This window comes from Botryllus schlosseri, chromosome 2 (assembly GCF_051294905.1).
Source record: "Botryllus schlosseri isolate E-star chromosome 2, Bs_hap1, whole genome shotgun sequence".
Taxonomy (NCBI): Eukaryota; Metazoa; Chordata; class Ascidiacea; order Stolidobranchia; family Styelidae; genus Botryllus; species Botryllus schlosseri.
Genome location: NC_137237.1, coordinates 30,317,023 through 30,342,024, shown reverse-complemented (window position 1 = coordinate 30,342,024; position 25,002 = coordinate 30,317,023). Strand labels below are relative to the sequence as shown.

The following is a 25,002-nucleotide window of genomic DNA, read 5'->3' as shown; positions in this document are numbered from 1 at the left end:
GAAATCGAGCGCGCTCTACCGTAACGAAGGTGGTGACCCCTCTGCGTCACAGGGAAATATGTATATTTCATTGAAATATTACCCTTAAACTTAGTGTTGGGTCAAGTGAGTAATATTATTTTACACATACCATGATTTAATGTGATCTCCAAACGTACCGATGGTTTATGGATGCAAAACTGATGATAAACTACCAAGTATAAATTTTCTTGAAAATAAGCCGCATTGGCGAAGTGTTACATGTAAACGGAGAAATACGCAGAAGCGTTGCGACGATAATGGCCCAATGCGTTTATGTGCCCAAAAAGTGTGTCTGTACGCAGAAAAAAGTGTTATGAAGTGTTCAATACGACCTTGCGGATTTACAGTGTGTTTTGAGTTTTAAAATGTTAATAAATGAATTACTAATACATATTCAAACTACATACATCAAAATTGAAAGGGGCGTCAAAGGGGAATTGAATTGATAAATGACCCGCACAGCTGTATGTCAACTCGCGTAAAATCAATTGAACGGTTTTGAGTGTGACTGAGGGAGTTACTGAATTAGTGCATACTGCATATACTAAGATTAAATAGGCTTTTGGAAGTACAGAACTTCGATATTGCAGCAAACCATACGTTCTTATTGCCAAATTTATTCCACTCCTAGCTTTTCGACAGACTATCATCAGGAGCCAACGTCAGTGAATGCAATCAATCAAATTCGAACCATAGAAAGAATTTTGTCCCTGTGACGTAATAATCACAAGTATACAGAGTCACGAGCGGCACATAACAACGCACCGGCACGGTACGGTATAACAGACCCGAATTCGGCTGTATAATAGCCGAATGGCAACACAGCACTAATGAAATATTCCCAGGATATACAGCTTCTTCTCCCGGCGGCAGAGGATCGCCTTTTGCAGCTTTATAATGGTAGATTCGAGGACTTTTAAATGAAAAAGAGAACGACCACGAGCAACAATGGAAAACTGATTGCAGAGATGACGAGTAAAAACGTGTCGCTATTATGCGGGAGTACTCGAGTAGTTTTGTCGACTTTCACTTACTTCTTACACATGCGCATATATTTTAGACTACTTCCAATTGCGCTTCTAATTAGGTATTATTTTAATCAATGACGTGACCCCACGAATATCTACTGCGATGTCAATAAAACGAATGACGTCATAATCTACAAGTCGGGAATATTTAATGGGAACTCGCGCCTATCCATTCTTGCTACATCACTGCATGTAGATATAAGCATATTTAACCAAGAAATGTCTGTAGTATACTACCACACCATAAAACGTAATTAGGCCAAGGTTTTTGTTTGGGGCATTTGGCACGTATAAATACATTCGGAATTTTATGTCGCCCTACTAAGCTATGCTCGGTCATCAAATGCGTATTACATGGTACTACAAAGATAAGGAATGACGGCACGATATTCTATAATACCGTACTACAGCACGCTATAAAAAAATTCCTGGTAGTAATTACGGTGAATAATGTACGGCAACCAGGGATATCCCGATATAGGTCTACCAATATTTAATATCCGTAACCGTCGTATCGCCGCTGCATTGTTGTATCAAAGTAATCATGCATTTGTTACCACCCCTCTCTAACTAAGCATAAGCTTATTCGATGCTATATTATTACAAATGGCATGTAGGGTAGAAGCCTACCAGTCGCCAATGAATATAACGAACTCAAAGCTGAATGATGGAATCGGGTATTTTGAAGCTTCTCGAGAAGCAGCAGGAAATGATGGAGCAACAACGCGCACAGCATGACGAGGCAATGGCGAAAGTCATGGCTGGGTTGGAACAGCAAAAAGACCAACACAAAGAAGAAATGGCACAGTTAACGCAGAGGTTGAGTCCCGGTGCGTCAACATCTGAAGCTACCGCTCCCAAGTTTGATTCTTTCGTAAAATCAAAGGAGAAATGGGACCAATATCTTCAGCGATTCAACCATCACCTAGCAATTTACGGCATTTCCAACATGGAGAAGAAACGAGCGTGTCTACTCTCATGGGTTGGACCTGAAACGTACTCGCTCCTACGTAATTTGTTTGGTGCTGCTGATGTCAGCGCGCAAACTTTCGACGCGTTGACTGAGAAGTTGTCTACACACTTCAAGGACTCAATTCATGTGCAAGCTGCCAGGTACGAATTTTACAATTGCAAAATGCAGCCGGGACAATCGTACGCCGATTGGATCGCTACCCTACGCGGAATCTCCAAGGATTGCAACTTCATATGCTCAAGAGAAGGCTGTGATCAAAGCTACGTTGATGAGCTAATGCGCGATCTCATCATTAAAGAAACGCCGCACGCGGATGTGAGACGGCATTGTCTAACACAAACCAATCCATCCCTCGACGACGTTCTCAAAGTAGCCGCAACACACGTGAGAACGCTGGAAACTGATAGGGTTATCCAAGACGAGAGTAGCGGTAAAGACACTTCAGTCGTCAACAAAATGACTGGAAGTTATCAGAAGGGAAAAAAACCTTCCAAATACATCCAAGGCAACTTCCCGGAAAGACTGAAATCCTGCAGCCGCTGTTTCATCGATCACCAGAGAAAAGACTGTCAATATCGACATGCAGTATGTCAGAAATGTGGTCGTAAAGGTCATATCAAACCGGTGTGCATGTCTACCAAACCTAGTATCACGCAACAGGTCACATCCGTCAATTTCTGCTCAGTGCCACTCCTCTCCTTCGACATCGATCAACTATATCGACGCGTAGGAAACCAGCTCTGGATCAACTCCAGCATCAACGGCATTCCTTTGCCGACACAGTGGGACACTGGTGCACCCTCCGCCATGGTGGGATTGACTGGGTACAAAACTTTGGGCTCACCGAAACTCTCAGCATACCATTGCTCTTTCGTAGCGTATGGCGACAAGCCACTGAAAGTGAAAGGTATTTGCACTGTAACCGTGCAGGTGGGTTCTGAAGTTCGAGTTGGCTTAAAATTGGTGGTTCTCGACGAACACCGTGGGCAAAACATTTTTGGTCTCGATTGGAGCGATGCTTTCTCCATGACCGCTAAGGGAACGTCTGCTTTGGATGCAATTTCCTCGCAGATGGTCAAATCGCAATCATGTAATACTATTGACATTTCTGATTCGAACGACAAATTGGTATCTTTTCAGTCCAAATTTCCCTCCGTTTTCTCTAATGTATTAGGACGATGCACCAAGACAAAGGTGACAATTCACTTGAAACCTAATGCCAAGCCCGTATTCAACAAGCCACGCCCTTTGCCTTTCGCAAGGCAAATCGCTGTTCAAACCGAATTGGATAGATTAGTCAATCAAGGTATTCTCGAACCAATCAATTACAGTGATTGGGCAGCACCAATTGTTGCCGTCACTAAATCAAATGGATCAGTACGCATTTGTGGTGACTTCAAAGCATTGAATCAACAGATTCAGATAGATCAACATCCCCTGCCCTCCTTAGATGAAATTCTTCACAAGTTACAGGGTGGTTGTATTTTCACGAAAGTTGCTTATTTTCAGCTAGAATTAGATGATGATGCGAAGAATTTGTGTGTCATCAACACGCAATTCGGTCTATTCCGTTATCGACGCATGTGTTTCGGAGTCGCATCTAGTCCCGCAAATTTTCAACGCTGTATTGATGCCATGATCACCGGCTTACCCGGTGTTGCTAGTTTTATCGATGACATAATCGTTACTGGCATTGATGAACGCGATCATTTTCGCAACTTATCGCTACTCTTTGAGCGCCTCACCGAATACGGTTTCACCGTCAACTTCGCTAAATGTGAATTTTTCAAAAGTAGTATCGAGTATCTTGGTCACATAATCGACAAGGACGGCAAACGCCCGTCTCACAAATCCGTTGAAGCAATCAAACAGTTGCCTAAACCTCAGGATGTTCGCCAACTACAGGCATTCCTGGGCAAAGTCAATTATTATCGCGCGTTTATTCCTAATTTCACGAATAAAGCCGCTGCCTTGTACCGTCTACTTCAAAAAGACGCGAAATTCATTTGGAATACGGACTGTGACGCAGCTTTTCGCATTCTCAAAAACGACGTAATCAACGCTACGCAGTTAGCTCATTATGATGTAAACAAGCAGCTCATTTTGTCAACTGATGCTTCTCAATTCGGAATCGGCGCTGTCCTCTCAATCGAGCACAATGGCGAAGAGAGACCGATCGCGCACGCATCGAAAACGCTTTCCGATTCGCAAAAATCCTACTCTCAAATCGAGAAGGAAGCTCTGTCAATCATTTACGGAGTCACTAAATTTCGTCAATTCTTGTATGGTAGAAAATTTACGCTCGTAACGGACCACAAACCGCTTTTAGCTATTTTCTCGCCAGACAAGAAAATTCCCGTGATTACAGCGCAACGCTTGCAGCGATGGGCACTAACGCTCATGGCTTACCAATACGATATTCGCTATAAACCGACTAATCAGCACGGAAACGCCGACGGTTTATCTCGCCTACCAAAGGGTCCAGACCCTGAGTTTGACGAACTGGAAATTCGTGAAAACGCGGAGGTCGTTCACGCTATTAATATGGCATTCGATGGCTTACCGTTAACTCGCAATGAAATTCGCGACGCGACGCTGAAGGACAAAACCATGAAACTAGTAAAATTATCTGTCACTCATGGTAATTGGAATCCAAAGACGCACATCGATGATTTTTCTTGGTTTTCGACTCGCAAACATTCGCTTTCTCTGCACAAAGACATAGTTATGCTCAATATTGATGGTTTTCAGCGCGTAGTAATTCCGCAGTCACTTCGCTCGCGAGTCTTATCATTGTTGCACGAAGGACACTGGGGTATCGCGAAAATGAAGCAGATGGCTCGACGTTACATCGCATGGCCTTCCATTAATCGCGACATTGAAAATCTCGCTAAGAGTTGCGACGCTTGCCGTAAGGTAATGAAAGCGCCTGATCGTCAGTATCGCGAATGGCCCAAAACTTCCGAAAGCTTTGATCGAATTCACTTGGATTTCGCAGGTCCAATAAACAACAAAATGTTTCTTGTCATCGTCGATGCGCATTCGAAATATCCTTTCGTTAAAGTAATGAATGTCGGATCTACCACAACCTTGTGTGTAGTCAACGCATTGCGGGAAGTCTTTTCTATTGAAGGCTTGCCCGTAACAATTGTCACGGATGGCGGGCCGCAATTCACATCGAATGAATTCGATACGTTTTGCTCCAATTTGGCAATCTGCCATATCGTATCACCGTCTTTTCACCCTGCCTCAAACGGGGAAGCGGAGCGATTCGTCCAGACTTTAAAAGCTGGATTAATAAAAAATTGCGACGGGGGAAAAGATCTCAACTTCGCTCTCCAAACACTTCTCGCTACATACCGATGTGCACCGCACCCGGGCATAGACTGGAAAACGCCTGCCGAGATTTTACATGGTCGGCAGCCGCGCAATTTGTTAAGTTTGTGCTCGCCCTTCGACAAATCGAAGCCCGTTACGCCTAGACAATCAGTCACTCATTTCGAGATTGGTTCCTCGGTCTACGCTCGCAGTTACCGGAGCGGACCAAAGTGGGTTGCTGGCGTGGTAACGGAAATACTGGGGCGTGTTGTGTACATTATAAAAACGGATCATGGGTATTGGAGGAGGCACAAAAACCAACTCCAACCACGCTTGATTTCAGCTGGCAATAATACAGCCACACAGGAAGTTGCTCAGCCTCAACAGTCACAAGCTGAGCAACCATTGGTTAGGAACAGGGCACAAGTTCCTGCAGCTAGTCCTGCCCGTACGTCGGGTAGACGTTATCCTGTTAGGAATAGGAAACCCCCGGATTTCTATAGACCTACGTAAATGTGGGCATCCCTTTATCTTACAGGGGAGGACTGTTATGTTCGTGCATTTGCGTTCAGTGTTGTTCAACTCCTAATTTCTATAGGACTAGTAATTACCGCCAATCATTATTTCCTCGTGTTTCGTGCTTGTATTTATACCCTGTGTTCTGTTGTCTCGTGGTCTTTCATTTAACTGAACTCTGGATCGTGTCGCCTGTCTCATAGTTATTCTGCTGTACAATATACTGATTCTGTATTGCAACCTCGTCGCAACAAGAACATAACAATTACGGTGCGCATAGTAAGCCGATATAAGTAAATAGATTGGTCTGGAGTTCATCGGCAATGGACAATGGCGATTAAACTGTGTTCCCTATTATTATTATCTCGATATTGAATTCATGCGGCCCGCGGCCTTCACGAATTTTGAAAAGTGGCCCGCGACCCATTTTGAGTTGGCGACCCCTGCTCTACAGCGACCTTTGGAGATTAGCAGACATATCTAGTGCCATACCAACCTTCATGTGACATCAAACCAACTTGTATGATACACTGATTCAGGGGAGGGCACATTGTTCATCATTAGGACATATCATCCTAAGAACTTTGATTGGCCGCGGTCACTGATTGAATAGGGTAGCGAACGCAGTTGGCTTGGAAACGACCAAAGCAACCACAGAATAATTGCGCGACTAAAAATAAATGGTGCACATAGTAGCCTACGTACAGCGATATGCCTATTGCGGTAGCTACAAATAATTTACGAATCAGTGTCGTAGCCGAGGCCGTTGCCAGGTGCAGATAACCGGTTGGTGGGATTCCTGCTTGAATCGCTAAGTATGACAAAATTAAAAATGTTTGGCACACCTGTTGGTAATAATTTCACATTTTTTGACATTTTGGCACGCTGCATACAAAAGGTAGCCGGCCCCTGGTGTACTGCATCAGGCTCTGACAAAAACACGCATTTGTCTGATTAGGTGCCATATTGTCTACCCGTGTCCCCGGCCGCGTTTGTGGTTATAGCTTATGTCAAGATTGGAAGATTGCTATTGGCTTGTGCGTTGTTTTTCAGTAATATCCATCCTCCAATCGTGTCTACATATTCTGGTGCCAGGTTTTATATTGAAGTGATAAAACAGATGGAACATTGTGAGTAATTACCGGTTTTGCGCATCCATTGACACTTGACAGCCTTTCTGGCGGAAATTTTCAGTAGTATTTGGAAACAACCTACGCAGCCGACGCTGAAGCCCTGCGGCCTTCGAACATGATATCCTTTTTATAACATTACAGCTGATATCGTGAATTTAGTTACCAAGCATGCTTACAACACAATTTACACACGGTCAAACCGTCAAAAAGTGAATGAACACGGCCTCGAGCCTGCCCACGTCGTCACTTCGTAAACGCTTGCTCAGACGTTGCATTTCAAGCTCGAATGACTCAATTTCATGCCGTCATTGAATACCATAGCCCGCTGAGTACAACTCGAGAGATTGCGAAGCACGACTGCAGTGTAATTCAAACTCGTTTGAGCATTGCGTAACGTTTCTTGATTAGGATCCTATGTATACACTTGGGGTTGCATTTAAAACAAAAATCAATTTAAAACAAACATATTTAAAACAAGGCCCTAATTTAAAACATGTTTTTTTTACGTTTTTTTTAAAGACATGACGACATGAATATTCAAATGTGAAGCCATAGTGGATTGACATTGACAATTGAAAATATAGGGTAAAAAAGGCTCCTTTGACGAAATATATGTACTATTGCCGTTTAACCAACTATTTTGAGGGTTCCAGCCATCTCATATCGATATACGTTGGATATCTCGGGTGGTAATTGTAAGTAGGCTCATACAACATGTTTTTTGTAAAGTATTGACACAATTATGGCATAATTTTACACCCTAAAAAAATTTGTTTTTTTCAAGGCTTTTTTAAAAAACACTGTTCAAAACGTTTGTTTTAAATGCAACCCTATATACACTGCACTGGATCTGTTTGCGATGCGGTCTGATAAAGATGAAGTATTGTGTCCGTCTATATCAGGGGTGGGCAAACTTTTCAGCTCGCGGGCCGCATTCAATATTTGAATCCATTTGCGGGCCACACTATATAACATTGGGATACTAAGCCGAAATTCAATATCATCTTTTGACGATATAGTGGCCAACGAAATAAAAATAATATATATGTATTTTTATATCCAAACTGGAAGTAAATTTGAGTCTGTGAGTCTCTTGGACACATGGTACTGACAGCATCATAACCATGTTACCTTTAAATACGATTCAACAATGTATAAATATTATGAATATAAATACTTCGACACATCACGAATAATCGTCATTATGATCGAATATTATTTCGTCTACGGTCAGGTCATTGCCGTCTTAATTCCCATTTATTCAAGATTGGGTGTGCCGACACCCCCTTGTGTTCCTTATGCTGCGTCCCGGACACTGTTTCACATTTGCTAATGGAATGTCGTAAATTTGAATTTCATCGCCGCTTTTTGATTGCTCATTGTGCCAATGAAAACGTTGCTTTCTCTGTACAAAATATATTGACCCTCCATTGCCTAACTATACCAGTTATAGAATTTATTCTCTCCTGCGAATTAATTCTCTGATCTCTTTGCTTTTCTCCGAATGCCTCATTGAACGTATACTGAGCGTGGCGCAAATAACAATCATCGGTTGAAAGCGCCACTTGTTTCCATAATAATAATAATAATAATAACTTCGACACATACAAAGAACAAATCTATCCAACGCACTCGCGAATCCGTTTTTCCAAGCACAGCACTAAAAGTGATAAATTTGTTCGTGCTGCCGATCGAAAAATCATTTACGATTCACTTTCTGTGATGTTTAACATTTGAAATCTTTCAAAATGCATGGACCTCGAGGTCGGACTAACGCGCCTTCAATGAAATAAAAAGTTTCTATGGTAAGAATATGACTAGGACAAGTTTTTGTTGCAGTAAAATCGTGAGAAAGTTGCATTTCATTTTAACAAAAGTTTCAGTAAAAAGTTGCATTTGTAATTTTTGTTGAATTATTAGGGTATGAGATCCTCGAAAGGTTCCGTTGTATAACCTAGTTCCTGCAGAGATGTCAAATTTGTTACTTCGCCATTCATGGGTCTGACGAAATCGACAAAAGTTACATCTTTTCCGGCACACAGCAAGAAAATTACGCAATGCAGGAATAATCCCCCCCCCCAAAAAAAGCCAAACAGCATGGCGATAACCACCTCCCCATAAACAAGTAGAATAACACACTCTAAACCCCCTAGATCTGCAAACTTGACCCAAGGCATTACAGGAAAACTCACTCTTGGCAACTTTCAACAAAATCAATAGCCTGAAAAAGAGGACTCAGTGAAATAGTCATTTTCTGCGCGTTGGTGAAATGGGGAACTTTTCAAATTTAAACGACAGAATTAATGAAGCGGCATATTTACAATAAATATTACTCGGGTACCATCGTGCTTGGTAGAGGGAGTTGGACTTCTCTCCATTGTGTCATATTTAAAAGTGAGATGCAGCTAACCCATCATATAGCTATTTGTTATGCAAATCGAATTCACATTCGAAATCACATTCGAATTCACATTTGAAAAAGAGCGTGCTAACTCGTTACCATTCTTAGACGTTCTAGTGAAAAAACGGGGTATTAGCTTTGTCACTTCGGTTTACCGGAAGCCAACGTTTACAGGGCATTATATACGCTGGAATTCTTTTAGCCCGAATCGCCGTAAACTAAATTTGATTGCCACGTTGGTGCACAGGGCCTTGATGATTTGTTCGGATGTAAAATTAAACGCGGAGCTAGAATATATCCGCAAAATTCTAATCGATAACGGGTACCCCGAACACATCATCAAGAGTTCTGTGGACAGAAAACTCAGTAATTTCAATCCCAACAAATCACAAAAAACGAACACACGGTCTGAGGAAAATGTATACATACATTTACCGTGGCTGGGCCCCATCTCTTCCCGGTTTGAAAAGCAATTGATTTCTGCTGTAAATCGCTGTTACGATAACGTAAAAACTATTGTTGTGTTAACACCAAGCAATTGCTTCCTGCAACGCGCAAAGATGTTCTTCCTGCTTCTCAACAAAGCAATATAGTCTATGATTTCAAGTGCCACTGTGATTGTCGGTACGTGGGAAGAACAACTCAGCGCTTGCAGGAAAGCATCAAACAACATGTTCCGAGCGTTATTAGATCACGCACATTGGACTCTCGCGAAGACCCAGCCGTAACTGATCTGCGATTACTAGAACGTAATCAGGCCATGGCTATGAACTCTGCCATCGGCAAGCATTTGGCTGAGAATGCAACTTGCGCTAAAAACTATCGCGATGAAAGATTTTCTATATTAGGTAGAGGCCGCACTCATTTCCACCTGTCTGCCCTGTAATCGACTTATATTAAAATCCACCGACCGCGCTTGTGTCAGCAGAAGGAATTTTTAGTGAATCTAAAAATTGGCCACTAGCTGCGCTCGCGGTTTGCCTGTATTTCATGTTGTTTGTTTCTATGACGCCATAATTGGTTGTATGCAATGTAGCTAGATGCATGTTTTTGAAATTCTCCATTTGCTGACGATTGCCCTAGAAAAGTGTCAGCTCGAAAAGCTTCGGGTTTTAATATATTTTACTATGAATATATTATTAAAATGTATATTAAAGTTCTGTACCCCAAAGAGTCTCTTCAAATCGAAGAGAGTAGAACCATACTAGAAATAGTTTATAGCATGTTTTTAAATCACTCCTTTACATTTTTACACAATATTTGATAAACGTTGCAGTAAAAGGTGACTATGAAAAATAGAGGAAAGTTGCAGAAAGTTGCACTATAAAATTTCTCCACAGCTTAAAACATCATAGTAAGTACATAGATTATGAGTATCTACGAAGCTGTCGGAAGCTGTAAAAAAAGTTGCAAAAGTTGCAAAGACTTGCCCTAAATACGACTTATCATTATCATGTTGAAAGATATCGAGAAAAAGTTTGATCAAGTACTCAAGTATCAATATTTTTACAAAGTTTCTTGTGGCTTTCGAGGGCCGCACAAGACGGTGCATGCCGTAGTTTGCCCGCCCCTGGTCTTTATTCATGATCCATATCCAAAAAATGATTCCCTAACTACCGATACAAGCAAACAGAAATCACCATCCTGTCAGGTTTAATACAATGTATTATTTCCAATTTACATTGCGTTATCGCCATATGCGCAATATACGGTAGGCTAGTAGTCTCGTACTTTGTCGAATATACTGGTGAAATTATGTAAACTTCTCTTTTTAGACGACGCTTGGCTACAAAACTGCAGAAGTAGACGTGAAAGTGTATGAAACCTCTCTCTCTCTCTATATATATATATAGTTGATAATCAGCACGGCTGCTACGAAAGTATCAAACATTCGAGTCAGAAATCCTATTCGACAGCTTGGATAGAAATGCAATCCCTTCGCTACGGACAAACTCATCCAGGGTCAAGTAAGGTACGGAGCGTAGCCAGTTTCCTCACAATCGAGTATTTTACGATTACTACGAATGAAATATTGGATACGAATATTTAAAGCGGCTTAATGTCGAAGCAGTGGCCGTGCACCAATTCAAATCTCATAGAGATATGATTGTTCCATTCTTGCGGATAGAGCCGAATGTATCGACAGGAAACTACAGCCGGGAAGCGATTGTAGACTTTGGTTTCAAAGTCCGAGTTCCCAGTGAAAATCTGCGAATAATAAGACATCACTGTAGTAGGCGTAGCTCAGGTCGCAGCACCATATTATCGTCATGCTACAGCTATACGTAGAAGTGAAATGGTCCAAATATATACTGCCAAAGGCGAAGTGCTAAATCGGCAAGGTAGTAAGTGAGGATGGTGTGAACGTGAGGTAACGTTCGCGTTCAATATGTGAACCTCTGAAATTTAGAGGTTCACGTTCACAAACGAACCTTGGTAGGTTATGCACTGTGAACCTTTTCATGTATTACAATTTTCACGTCATTATATCATATTTGGCTGAAATTCTTTGCATTTCAACTTCAGACCACACTATGCATGGCACTGGCAGCATTTAAAAAATCAACACTAAAGTTTTTACATGCGTTGTTACAAAAGTTTACTCGAAATATTCAGCTTTCCTTTTGTGAATATTTAGTGACTCTCTGCTGTGAGCTTGACCCACAATCATACAACATAAAGAACGAAACACACTACATGTATAACTAGTCAACGAATGATATGCTTCTTCAACCAATCAATGAAATTGATATAAATAACACATCGTCGTCTATGTAAAAAATTTAGAAGGCATAGGGGATCCGTCTTGATTTAATATGCCGATTGCATCAAATCCATGTGATTGGGGTGTTAGCTACTGTATAACCTGTCTGTGGGGTAATATCGGTAGCTAGTATAGAAACCATTTTTACACTCTGCTCAATATATATGTAGGTATAGTCAGACGGCCAATACATTGTCAGGTCTGGCTCTATACCGTTACGGCGTAAGATTTTATTCCCTTGCAAGTCCTCGTCGTAATTGTTGACAAAGGGACGGAAGACATTGATTTTATGTAATTAATATAGCATTTGATTGCTCCAGTTGATACATTTGGCGAAGTCAGCATGTAGGCTACTTCAGCATTGCGGCATAATGTGACCTGAGTCGTCGCTAGGTATCGTGCACAATAATATATCAGTTCACTGAAATGTAGGGTTGAAATGAGCAATATGATGTCATGTCACGTCACGGTTCCCGTTCGCGTTCACACAGAACCTTTTAAAAAGGTTCGCGTTCACATGAACCTGAACCTTTCAGGGGTTCACACCATCCCTAGGAGTAAGGTACCAGACATGGAGTAATAGTAGGGTTACCCTCAATGTTCCCTCCATGCTGGGCACGTGCGAAAATGCGCAGTGCTGACACGGTCTCTGCGCACAGAAAATCGAAGTTGCGCACAAAAAATCCGAAGTGATGACCTTTTTTTAATTGTTACGCACTGTTGTCCAAGGGTGTGCGCAGTAACTTGGTGAGTGTGCGCAGACTCGTCAAAAATAAGAGGGGACGTTACCACATTTGTCGTCTTTCGAATACATTGAAAGTGTCCTAGGAGGACGCCTAAATGTCTTTTTTTTTGCGAATTTGTCTTCGTTTCTAGAGGAAGTATTGAAATACGATCAAAATCTCGACGCCGACGCAGCGAACGTCAGAGTTGCCAAGACAGACAACGAAAAATACGGCGCGACGGGTAATTCGGGAGTCGTGTCAGAGTGATGAACTTTTTTTCATAGTCAACCGTACAACTCGGTATTGTAAAAAAGCGGGTAATCCAGGAGGTGAGTCAGAGTGATGACCTTTTTTTAGTCAACACAGTACTATCGGTCGAAAATATTGCAAAATCACCAGTTTTCTTTTCCGATACTAGATATTTCAGAATTTTTGAAAAGTGACCCCTTTTTCGGATCTCCAAATATGGTAACACTAGGTAATAGTGACTTGTAATCGTAATCGATTGCAACGATTGCAGGATTCTGGAGTAATCGTAATCGCAATTACATTCGAAAAAAATTGAAATATTCGTAATCAATTATTTCGCATATCGAATCGACTTTTTGTAAAAGACGGTTAATTTTTACTCGTACATTTTACAAAGACTATGATATAAGCTGAAGATTCGTGAACAAGGAATATGGTGAGATATTTTATCCGGTTATTGATAGCAGAAATGTTGGATTTCCCAACTCCACTGCTCAATGATAATTATTACTTCATAAGTATTAGATTTTCTCATCATTTCGTAGCGAATTATCCACACGTAATAAATATCTATTCGATGTAGTAGTACGATTGAAAAAAACGCTTTGATGCCGTATGTCAGGCTTTCGATACACACAGGCAGCAGTACATTGCAGGAGGACGATTGTAATCACTATACTCTGCCTAGATTCAAATAGTAATGTAAATATTGATGTTTCGTTATGTTTACGCAGTTGTTGCTATACGGGGAGATTGAAGCCTACACCGGACAAAGATTTGAAATTTTCTACTCTTCAAATAAAACATGAGCATTGAAACAACGGCTGCTGACATAAATCATTTTCAAGCTGATCTTGCCGTTGTACGATCGGGAAGTTCGCAATATATGAATTGTAGGCAATAATCATACGTTGACCTACGTGAAGCATTAATCCTCATGGCAAATTTTATGTCGATGTGTGTTATTTTCATTTGTCGCTACTTGAAAAGAGCACCAATCGTTATTTCGCAATTCTTTACCCAACATTTGAATCTGCCGATATAGCCATCCGCTTATAGACCGTGACATCGTGCGTTGTAGCTAGAATGAAAATAGTTGGGGGCAGACTAGACCAACAGATTGGTAGTGAGTTGTTCTAGTTCGTAGTTGCACATTAAAAACACTTAGTTGCCGAACAGCTAGAACACACGCGTAAGAGTATGGTGTTAGTTTCAAGATAAGTCATTTTGCTGCTGTTTTTCACATGCCGACAGTTCATATTTGCACAAGACAGATGAAGGTTGCACCATATTTGAGCTGAATTTGAACTAAACCTGGAGGGGGTCCGCGAGGGTCCGTGACGGTCCATAGGGGTCCGCGAAGCCAAAATGGTTGAGAACCACTGGCATAGTGTCATTGCACTTCGTGACACTTACCATTTCAGAATCGCCTTTCATCACAAACTGAAAGTCATTCCGATCAATTCCGCATGCTACTTTGAATTTGCTGACCCACTGATTGAGAACCTGCGGTCGCCCTTGCGTGATCAATCTAGCCACATTTTTCACCGTTCCGAAGTCTACCCCTATCCACTCGCCAATTGTATCTGTTCGTCAAGATATATTATATTAATATGGACTGTCTGCAGTTCGAGTCAATAGGACAAACACAGACGAGGATGCGAGAAAGACAGACAGGTGCGTGTGAATGAGTGCCGACCGAAAAGATTACATTGTACTGTAAGATCAATTTACATTACGATTATGCATTGTGAAAATGGCCCGATAAGTCGATTACAAAACAAAAATAGATATTTGAATGATGAGAACTACATAATTGGCTGAGAATCATATACTTATAGCTGATTCTGTTGCATAGCATATAGGCCTACTAAACTGCTGTGCGATATGAGCTTTGGTTACCGCACGGACGATTTTATTCAATCATATAAATATAATAGATTGTTACCATGGAATCAAAATCGGTGGGGTATTACAAAAAACTGTGGCTTGCTATGATTTTACCAATATATACGGCCTCGGATTTCAGGCCGTGTTGATAGAACCTTTGTCGGGTCTCACACTACTTCTTCATTCGGTATCGCACATTCGGCAGTTTCAAGCCTATGGACGCGAACGCAAGTATGGGCTATGCGCATAAAAGTCAGTGTTGGGATCAAGTCACTACCTTAGAGTCACGAGTCATCTCGAGTCATTGCACATTTTGACTCGAGTCAAGTCAAGTCAATCGATTTTCACAGGTGAATCGAGTCAAGTCAAGTCACTCGTTTTTTGGAGGTGACTCGAGTCAAGTCGAGTCAAGTCGAGTCAAGTCACGAGTCAAGTCACGATTCAAGTCAAATTTAATTTTCAAAGTATGAGTGATGATGCAAAGTCATTACAATTTGCTAACTGGGTGAAGGGCGGATTAATTGGACATTTATCTTGAATCAAATAACGAATATAAAGTTAAATATACATGCAAAAAGGTGTTGTATCGCTCGCGCACACGTAGAACTGCTAAAAAATACATAAGTAGCTATAGCTATTATGCTAGTCTGATTTTATCAGCCAATGCAGAGGATCGAATACGAAGCCTCGAGACGTTGAACAAATTGATGTGGTACAATAGACACTACCGATATACACATCCGGGAGAATATAAAGGCATAAACTATATTCGTTCGATTTAAATCATACAAGAATGTTGGTAAAGGTGAGCACTGCGCAATAAGCACTGGTCCGTCTAAGAAACAAAGATACGTTGCTATTAGATTAATCAACTGCTACTACGACTACGACAACGTAAGCTGTGATCGTTTCCTTGGCGGTCAATTTATTTGCGATGTGACAAAGGGGATCAGTGAAACGTGTAATCAGTGAATCACTGATTGGTCTCACAAGTGACACCGGCGTATCGAGAATAACCCGAACGTACATAAGATAGGATGATGTAATCGACACCGCTTACTTATAATGACTCGACATTGACTCGTCAATTTTGCTCCGAGTCACAAGTCAATCCACATTTCTGAAGCGCCGAGTCAAGTCAAGTCATTTTTGCAAAGTGACTCGAATCAAGTCAAGTCTTACGAAAAAGGTGACTCGAGACTGACTCGAGTCATTCCAACACTGATAAAACTATCATCGGAATATATTCATTACTCACTCGTCTTCGATGACCACGATCCCGTGCTTCCTTCGGACACCCTATTATCCAGACGTGCTCGGTACTGCTCGTGTCTAGCACCCCAATATGTCGATGAAATTATCGCAGAGTCAGGAAGTAATCCGGACTTCATTCCCATATAGCAAACTGCAATAATGTATAGTCACCTCGTCGTTAAACACAGTGTAAGAATCGGTCGGACTCACATTCAAACGTCCTCATCATACTTTGCAAACCTTTGAAAATAAAAGTAGGTATTTTTCACGCTCTCTTAGACTAGTGTTGCTGTGGATGTTCCTATTCGTGGGGTATCAACAACCATAAATCATTGATCGTTTTGCACCACGATGATATAATTATCGATTCTTCGTGAGCATAGGTAAGTTTCATTCTATTATGTTGTAGGACAACGTTTATTCGTATAGGACGACCACGGAGGGCCTAGATCAGGGGTGGGGAAATATTTCTCCGTGGGCCAAATGAGTAGCTGAAAATTTGTTGGCGGGCCGAGTCCGAAATTTCGGCTGTATTCTACAGCGTATCAATTCTATTTCTAAAATTAAAAGCAGTGAATTACACAAAATGGTGCTCATTGGATGTGTTGATACTAGGGAATAAGGAAGTGACGGTTTATTACCAGAAAATAATATTTATTTGCCGTCATATTTGGAAACAATGTTCAACATTTCGAATTATCCTTGAACCCCTATCCGCCTTTTTCTATCAATACAATAAAACGTATTTGGGAAACTATGAAGTTTGCTGTCTTTTTCGTTGGCTTCCGTGCAGTGGGCAGCTTGGCGAAATGGCCTTGTTGTTGAACTAGCAGTTCTTCAAAAATTCTTCGTGTTTTTGTCATGGAACCTACTTAATTTATACTCCGCAAACACGGCGACCTGCTCGGCACTAACTACTAAAGAGGCGGGCTGCCCCCAGACTTCTGTAAACAAATATTTAGTCCTCTGAAGCTTCTTTGAATCACAACTTTCGGCTTCCTTTTTTTGACATGCCCGTCCATCGTTTATGGGTGACGATGACTCATAGAAATCACGATAACTGATTGACTTGTTTTACGAATTATGGGTTTGGAAACGTATCACATAAAATTTGGAACATAGATCGTGTCTTGAGCAATGTGACAAATGGAAACAGAGAAGGTTTGGTGACTTCTTGTGACTTCAATTGTCACGGCATTAATTTGCTACATTGACTTTATTTTGAATGTGGATCACGCGTGAGGTACATAATAGGCTGCATAATCGCGGCATGATATTAGACGAATTTCTGGTTCAGTTTATATATATCATATGGTTTTGGTCCACACAGCATCATTACGAAGAAGGTTTTATGTTTTGAATTGCAAGCAACCTTTTGCGGCCACAATTGGCCTGCGGGCCGCACTTTGCCCAGGCCTGGCCTAGATGAATCGACCTTGCACCCGCTACCCATTGACGGTACAACGGTGACGCTATGTTGGGCGGCATTTATGCGATTTTATTGTTGTTTCACTCCGCAGTTCCCACCGTCACTCTCTGACTTTGAATTGTGGTAGAATCCCGTTGACTTCTACGGATACTGCAGAAAGTAGCACGTGGAATGTACTTTTACGCCACTATAGTCCCGACATGCATCAAAGTTATTGAATTTGTTGCCGCTAAAAATTCCATGCTAATTAATTACAGGTGGCAAAGCATTAGTAAATATGCAGTGAATGAAACTCACTAATCATCCCTTGAGGGATTTCGCTTATGAATTTACGCAATTTTAACCAAGGCTCGTGAGTCTGTTCACTTTACCAGCTATACGTTAACGTCGACACCGACTCCAGACCAACTCAGACTATGCTTCGGATTCCTGTAACGTTAAACACACCGACTCCTATAGTATTTTGTTCACATAACAGGGAATCTAACTCTAAACTGTAAATCGACTGCGCGAAGCGCACTAAAGAAAATTTCCAAATCGACTAATTAAAACAAATAAAAATTCCTGATGTCAAATTGATTTGGAATTAATTTTGAGTGCACTTCGAGCTTGGGCGACTATAATTTGGGTATGGAGTATGGCAGGGACGCCCTGGTGGTACGACCGTATGTAGGTCTATATATGCATAAAACTTATAACATCCCTAAACATAAACCGTTTACCGACCTTCTTGAACTCTGCTTGAGATCACTTCTTCAACTCGCTGGTAATTTGGCTGTTTTGACGGCCCAGTTGGCCCAGGGCTACCAGTGTCACCCTTATCACCTTTTTGTCCGATTGGACCGGTTTTGCCTGGTGGCCCTTGGTGGATCGCATGTTTTGGCGTATTCGGACATATTGCATTATATACACTCTCCAATTTCATACAATTACTTTGATCAAGTGCTCTGGACTGGGTGATGACCAGCAGGGTTATAATAACTGTAGGAATGTAAGTTATCATGACTGCGTACTTGAGTCTCTGTTGAAAACACAATTCATATCATTATAGTAGGGCAGGGGCGGGCAACTTCTCCAGTCGGCGGGCCGGATATAGGAAAATTAAATACTTGGCGGGCCGGATTCCTGAATCGATACATTATTCGCCCAATTATCCACATATACAAGGAATAAATAGTATTTAATGAATGTATTTTAACGACAGCAATGTAACTTCAAAGCCATTTCTCGCCAATAATGACGAAGACAATGTGGATTTGAGAACAGCATTGTCATACAGGCACGACTATGTTTGCTTCTCTCTGATCGATCACCACGGTGCAATCCCTAATTAAGATTTCAAGGCGTTCGATAAGCCCGGTACTACAAATTCACCAAGATATCTCTTCATTAGGGTTTAGTACAGGTATGACCAACCTTTTTGCCATTCACGGCCGCATTTCGACTACTCATGTAGCCTACGGCCGCATTCCAGGGCATAGTCGTAATGAACTATCTGGACGCCAAATACACATGTTATAGTGTCCATTTCCTTTTCCGGTGAACTCCGGACTTATTCATTTAATCACACAGGCTTACTATACGCACCGACTTCGCGAGTGGTGACTGCTGGTGACTGGTCATGGTTATGTTATGGGCCGTACATAATCGCGCGAAGCGCGAAAATATTTTCCGATTCACCTATGACTTTCGTCACAAATAATAGTATTTTTCATATTATTTCTCATCCGATGTCATCAGATTCAACTGTAGATTTGATGGAGGGTGTGTTTTTCGAAAATTTAGGACAAGATATCAATGATGATGCATCTTCGGGTGGGCCAATTATAATTAGTCACTTGGTTGCATGCTATTATTTCTTGACCTACCATCAAGATTGTCCGTATAGTGAGGAGTACAAGACTCCGAGTTGGTATTTCTATATGAGGCGCATCATTTTCCTCTGCTGTTCGCGTCTGTACTGTGGGGCTATGATTGCAAAGGGCGCCACTATATTAAAATCGATAAACGAAGTCACATTAAATCGCGCGCAGCGCGAAGAAAATTTCAAGATTGATTAGGATCTCTCAAAAAATCGAGACTCAATTTGTAAATTCAAATTGCATGTCGACGGCCGCCCGCACATACGGTACTAATTGAATTACTTGTCCACAAATTTCCCTTCTACGGCCGCAGGTTGGCCACCCTGGTTTAGTAGGTGACGAGATATAGCGTGGTTGTTCAACTGTGTGGCCTATTTTATCTCGATATTGAATTCATGCTGCCCGCGGCCTCTACAAATTTTGAAAGTGGCCCGCGAACCGTTTCGAGTTATCGACCCCTGGCATAAGCGATGTCATACAAAAGCCTAGAAGTGTGTCGTGCTACAAGTCGACGGTTACGGAATCAAAAATATGAAATATCGGCCTAGTGTAAATGACCATTGTAGTCGACAAATACCATCATTACCACAAATGACATTAGGGTCGAGTACATCGTAAATGCCGATAATGCAAGTCTTCTCGCTTCGACTAACTTACGAGTAATCACCACCCTCGCTCACTGCGCAGTGCGCATACGTGTGTATAATAACATACAGTCACTAAAATTTGACGTTTACGCAAGTAGCAGGGAATCTCTGAATACTGGGGCCGCGGGCCACATTATCATATAAGACAGAAAACTGTCCGCGGGCCGGACAAAATCCCTTCGCGGGCCGGATCCGGCCCGCGGGCCGTATGTTGCCCACCCCTGTAGTAGGGTATGGGTAGCCTAGAAGGGGTGTGGCAAGACCTAGAAAGCCTTATGAGGCTGTTTATGCGATTTTCTTGTCCAGCAGCGTATGCGCATTCACATCGTGCACTCATGGTATGCATATGTACAGATTGTGTGAATGTATATCATGACTCATGACTCGGTGTGTATGCCGCAAAATAAAATTAAGTACAAAAATATGTAACGTCATTATTCCTTATAATGTTCATGTTCATATTATAGACCAGTAGTTCCCAACCTTTATCAACTCATCGCCCCCTTATCAATCTCGATTCAAATTGCCGCCCCCTATATTCACGGATCCGGAAAAGAGGACATAGAATCGGGACATTTATTCACCTAACTCTGATCGCTGGTGAATTTACTAAAATAAAGGTCATTTTTCGAGGTGGTAAATTCTCAGAAAACCGTTTTCCGCGTCTACTCTCCGCTGAGTTAACCTTTTTTTCGCGTCATATGCAGAATAAGCTGTCTTCATGTGCATTTCTTTCACCGCGTCAATTAAACTTATCTCACTGGAGGCTCTAGCATTTTCGCCTCTCATCGCCCCCCAGTCGTCCCCTCTGGTATTTTCGGCCCCTTGTTCCTCAATATCGCCCACTGGGGGGGCGATATCGCACACGTTGGGAACCACTGTTATAGAACATCACATAAGGAAATGGCTACAATCATAACAATTAACAGAATGCATGACTGTGGCGTGTGAACTTGCATTGCATGGATCTCAAAAATTTGTGTATCAGGCAAGATAAAAAAATCCATTGTAATGCTAACCGAAGATCTCAGAAAACTTCGTAAACGGTTCCATAGAACCGGAATGAACCAGCTAAATCCCACAATTGGCTGTCACAATACAAACTCTAATCCAGTGCTCACCAACACGCAGCCCGTTGGGTGTTTTTTTGCGGCCCGTGACCTCGTTTCAGATTACGCAAAAATATGTGTGATTATTGTATTTCTAAATTCCTGAAATATATTATCTATATCAGGGGTCACGAACACGCGGTCCGCGAGGTCACATTTTGCGGCCAGAGACCTGATTTGAAATTTCGGAAGAACGCTTAGTAAAGCATTTTGAAATGCTGAAATTGATTTCAGTTCAAACATATTGTTGTTGTTGTTCCAAGTAAGCTACTGTCCTGTGCCCAATATCACTAATCCCTACTAGCTGACACGGCTTCGGCGATGGTAATATCATTCCACGGAGAAATACATTGCTGATATGAATAGCCATATTGCCTTGACGAGCAATGGCGCACCACTGCCAAGGCCGTGACGCTTAGAAAACGGATTCGTTCTCCCCTAAACACCAAGCTTTACGAGTAGATAATTTTTCAGCAAGTACCATGTCTAGCTAACCCCAATATTGATTCTTTCGTCCAGTGGTGGTCATTGGCCAATATGCGGCGACTACAGAACCGCAGAACGAATAGCTGTGCCTATTCATAACATGACTAATCACGATTCGGTGCGCATAGTAAGCCGACATGAGTACATAGACTAGTCCGGTGTTCACCGGCAATGGACGTGGACTGTTCAACGTGGGTATTTGGCCTCCAGTTAGTTCATTACGACTAGGCACTGGTATGCAGCCATAGGCTACACAAGTAAATGAAATGCGGTCGTGAATAGCAAAACAGTTGGCCATCCCTGCCTTAGTTGCTGAAGAGTGTTGTCAGATATCGTGCGCAGCTTATAGTTCAAATAAAATGAAAGTGATGATGAGCTTCCTAAATACTCAGAATATAGGCTAAATAACATTATGATTTAAACTGTCTGCCGGGATTTTATAATGCAACTTTTTCTCTTTTTTCATGTATAGCTACTTAGTGCAACTTCTATCAGGTATTGCGCAAAATGTGAAGGGGTGATTTAAAAGACATGCTATACAACTATTTCAGTATGGTTCTCTCTTTGACATGCTCAAAGAGCTATGTGCAGGATTAGCTGCATCTCAATGTTTACTATGACGCAATGGCTTGCGAGCTAGAAGTTCAACTGCTCCGGCCAAGCACGGCAGTGCCTGTACTATATGTAAATAGATCACTTGATTGATATGTCGTTTACATTGGAGGTCCTTTCCCATTTCACACACGTCCGGACGAGACCGCGGGAAATTAAATTTTCAGAGTTACCAGCTTGCCGAGCGTAAAATTCGATAAAACGGGTATCAACGGAAAGCTGCTGCTGTTCTGATTACGTAATATAAGTTTTATTCTGCTCATCTGATCCTGGAACCCCCAAAATAATCCTCGAAATTTGCATTGTGATCGAGTTTGGCATGGTGACGCAACAGTACTGTCTGGCTCTTTCTTCTTAGCTTCACTCTCGTTTTGCCAGACAAAATAGCTGCGTCACAATGCCAAAAGTCGATCACAATGCAAATTTAAAGGCTGATTTTGGGGGTTCCAGGACCATGAACAGAAAAAAATTTATATTTTCGTAATCAGCACAGCAGCAGCTTTTCATTGATACCCGTTTCATCGAATATAGCGCTCGGTAAGCTGGGCAAAAATGGCCGTAAAGTTGCCTCCGGTCAAATGGAAAGTATAACGTAACCCAAATGCAGTGAGCCGTTCAGTCTCGCTGTGTCCACTGTCCACGCCATATAGGACACTATGCTGAGAGCGAAATGCTGTCATGTAGGTTTCAAGCCTAAATAACTTTCAAGGTTATGCATGATCGATTGAAAAGCGAATAAAGAAACATAAGAAGCAGATATCCTGCAAATTTCAAACTGTTTATTCCTCCATGCTCAATACCACCATTCTTCGCTATAAGATGGCTTTGACATTATACTAATAGCGTACTCGTAAATCACGTTAGGCCGATGAGACTGAATTCATCTTGCCCTGACACAATAGTAATGAATGACTAATGAGCAAGTTGCAGCCAATACGATGGATCTGCCTTACGCCCGCGACCCAACAGAGCATCTCGCAGCGGTCTTGACACTAGCGCACCGACGACCTATCAGCGTTCACCGTTCAGTCGCAGCAAAACGAGGCCAGATATCGAGTGCGTGGCCTACTACATAGTACATAATATACGTTATACATCATGCTGTAAACGAAACAGATATTTGATGGAGTTGTATTAGTTAAAGAAGTTATTCATTTAAACAAGGTGTACCACTTGTGCTGGGCAAACACACGATACATTGATGTAGTGGCTTTCCACCTTTGCTGAGAAATAATCAGATGCCAACTATTACGTGACGACATTAAAATCTTCAGGCACACGGCGTCTATCGTGTTCGGAAGTGGCCCGCTACCCGGCCATTTTGAGTTGGCGACCCCTGTGACCTCTAACCTTAATCCACATGCAAAAGTGTCACATGCTACTGCTTCGGATCGTATCCTATACAAGGTCAGTACTCAGTCAACTTATATCCGTGGAGAATTGCAACCCAACTGTCTCCTTCTTTAATGTTGCAGACAGTTCCGTCAGTTGTTCAACATTGTCTGGAGAACCACCATTTCGATCGCTTTTCTCCACCACGTTAACGAGTCGCTAAAGACAGACAGCACATTATTCTGATTTGTAACTGCATGCTGGCAATTAACGATTTTCATTTTCGCTCGTGGGCGCCGCCATCTTGGTCTATGGCTGGTGTTTGGTAAAACGTGCGATAGATTAGGCCCGAAGTCAGCTCACCTAAAAATGTTGAAATCTATATTCAGAGGGTATTTCCAATCGATGATGAATGCCGTGAATTGTTTTATCTAGGAATATTACAATGCGTGACCAAAGGAAGTGTCGATGTTTAGATTTTCCGCCATATGTTTTGCATGTCCATTAAAAGTTTTAGCATTTCTCATTACACAATTTTTCGACTTTGTATGGAGAGCCGACATCTCAATCAACTTGTAGTACGTTATGATTTTCCAATTATACAGACATAGAATATAAATTATTCCAATTTGTGACTGCTGGGAATTTCGAGGGAAATGAGTTGAAATCGATTTTACATGAAATTTACAGTTGTTGGTGAATATCGTGCCTAAGTATTTCTTGGAATATTACAAAGCGTCATCTAAATTACCACGTTTATAATATATTTCAATAAATTTGAATCAGCCATTATGTTGGATCGATCGTTGTGTACCGGATTCAGGCTGCTTCAAAAAAATGATATGAAATCAATGCAAAATTCGAAAATATAAGGGCGCATTGAATTTCCTGAATTATACACTCTTCACTATGAAGTCATCACGAATCCACACTATAGAGCCATTACGTATGTAGAGTAGGGTTACCATATTTTGTATCTCAAATTCCGGACACTCTTTAGCGCGAACTAGCGGGTAAAACAATGAGGTACATTGTCTATCAATATGACGACACACTAAAGCTTTGCCTATCGACAGTATATAGGTCGACTGTGGAACATAGGTCCTGAATTGGGCCATCTCTAATGTGAGCTTTGGTGATTGCTAGGGTCGGAAACAGATTTCTTCACGGGCCGGATAAAATCGTCGTGTGTTTGACTGTCCCCCTAAACTGTTAGGTCGGCGCAGTTATGTGGTTGCTCAAAATTTGATAAG

General features: G+C 41.7%; 2 protein-coding genes across 2 annotated transcripts in view; both read right to left on the bottom strand.

Annotated features, from left to right (window-relative positions):
- Positions 1-5,467, bottom strand: part of LOC145457575 (transient receptor potential cation channel subfamily V member 6-like) — a 343,103-nt gene extending 337,636 nt beyond the window's left edge. The window contains exon 1 of the mRNA XM_080335807.1: positions 5,383-5,467. Within this exon, the coding sequence (XP_080191933.1) occupies positions 5,383-5,405 (23 nt within the window). The 5' untranslated portion in view covers positions 5,406-5,467. The remainder of the gene's footprint in view (positions 1-5,382) is intronic.
- A 5,296-nt stretch (positions 5,468-10,763) lies between these two features.
- LOC145457694 (lactadherin-like) lies at positions 10,764-18,732 on the bottom strand. The gene is made up of 5 exons (XM_080335967.1): positions 18,428-18,732; positions 16,483-16,512; positions 16,277-16,423; positions 14,545-14,714; positions 10,764-11,598 (listed from the first exon to the last, which is right to left on the bottom strand). The coding sequence occupies exons 1-5, from the start codon at positions 18,702-18,704 to the stop codon at positions 11,437-11,439; spliced, it is 786 nt and encodes a 261-aa protein (XP_080192093.1). The 5' UTR covers positions 18,705-18,732; the 3' UTR covers positions 10,764-11,436.
- Between the last annotated feature and the right edge of the window lie 6,270 nt (positions 18,733-25,002).

Bases quoted from the DNA above. Each gene is read 5' to 3' on its own strand.
- LOC145457694 (XM_080335967.1), bottom strand. From the start codon at position 18,704: ATGATAACTTACATTCCTACAGTTATTATAACCCTGCTGGTCATCACC. The intron at 16,513-18,427 runs GTCGGTAAACGG...TTATTTTCAAAG, and splicing joins CTCAAGCAGAGTTCAAGAAG to GTTTGCAAAGTATGATGAGG. The intron at 11,599-14,544 runs GTAAGTGTCACG...TATTATTCGCAG, and splicing joins TGAAAGGCGATTCTGAAATG to ATTTTCACTGGGAACTCGGA.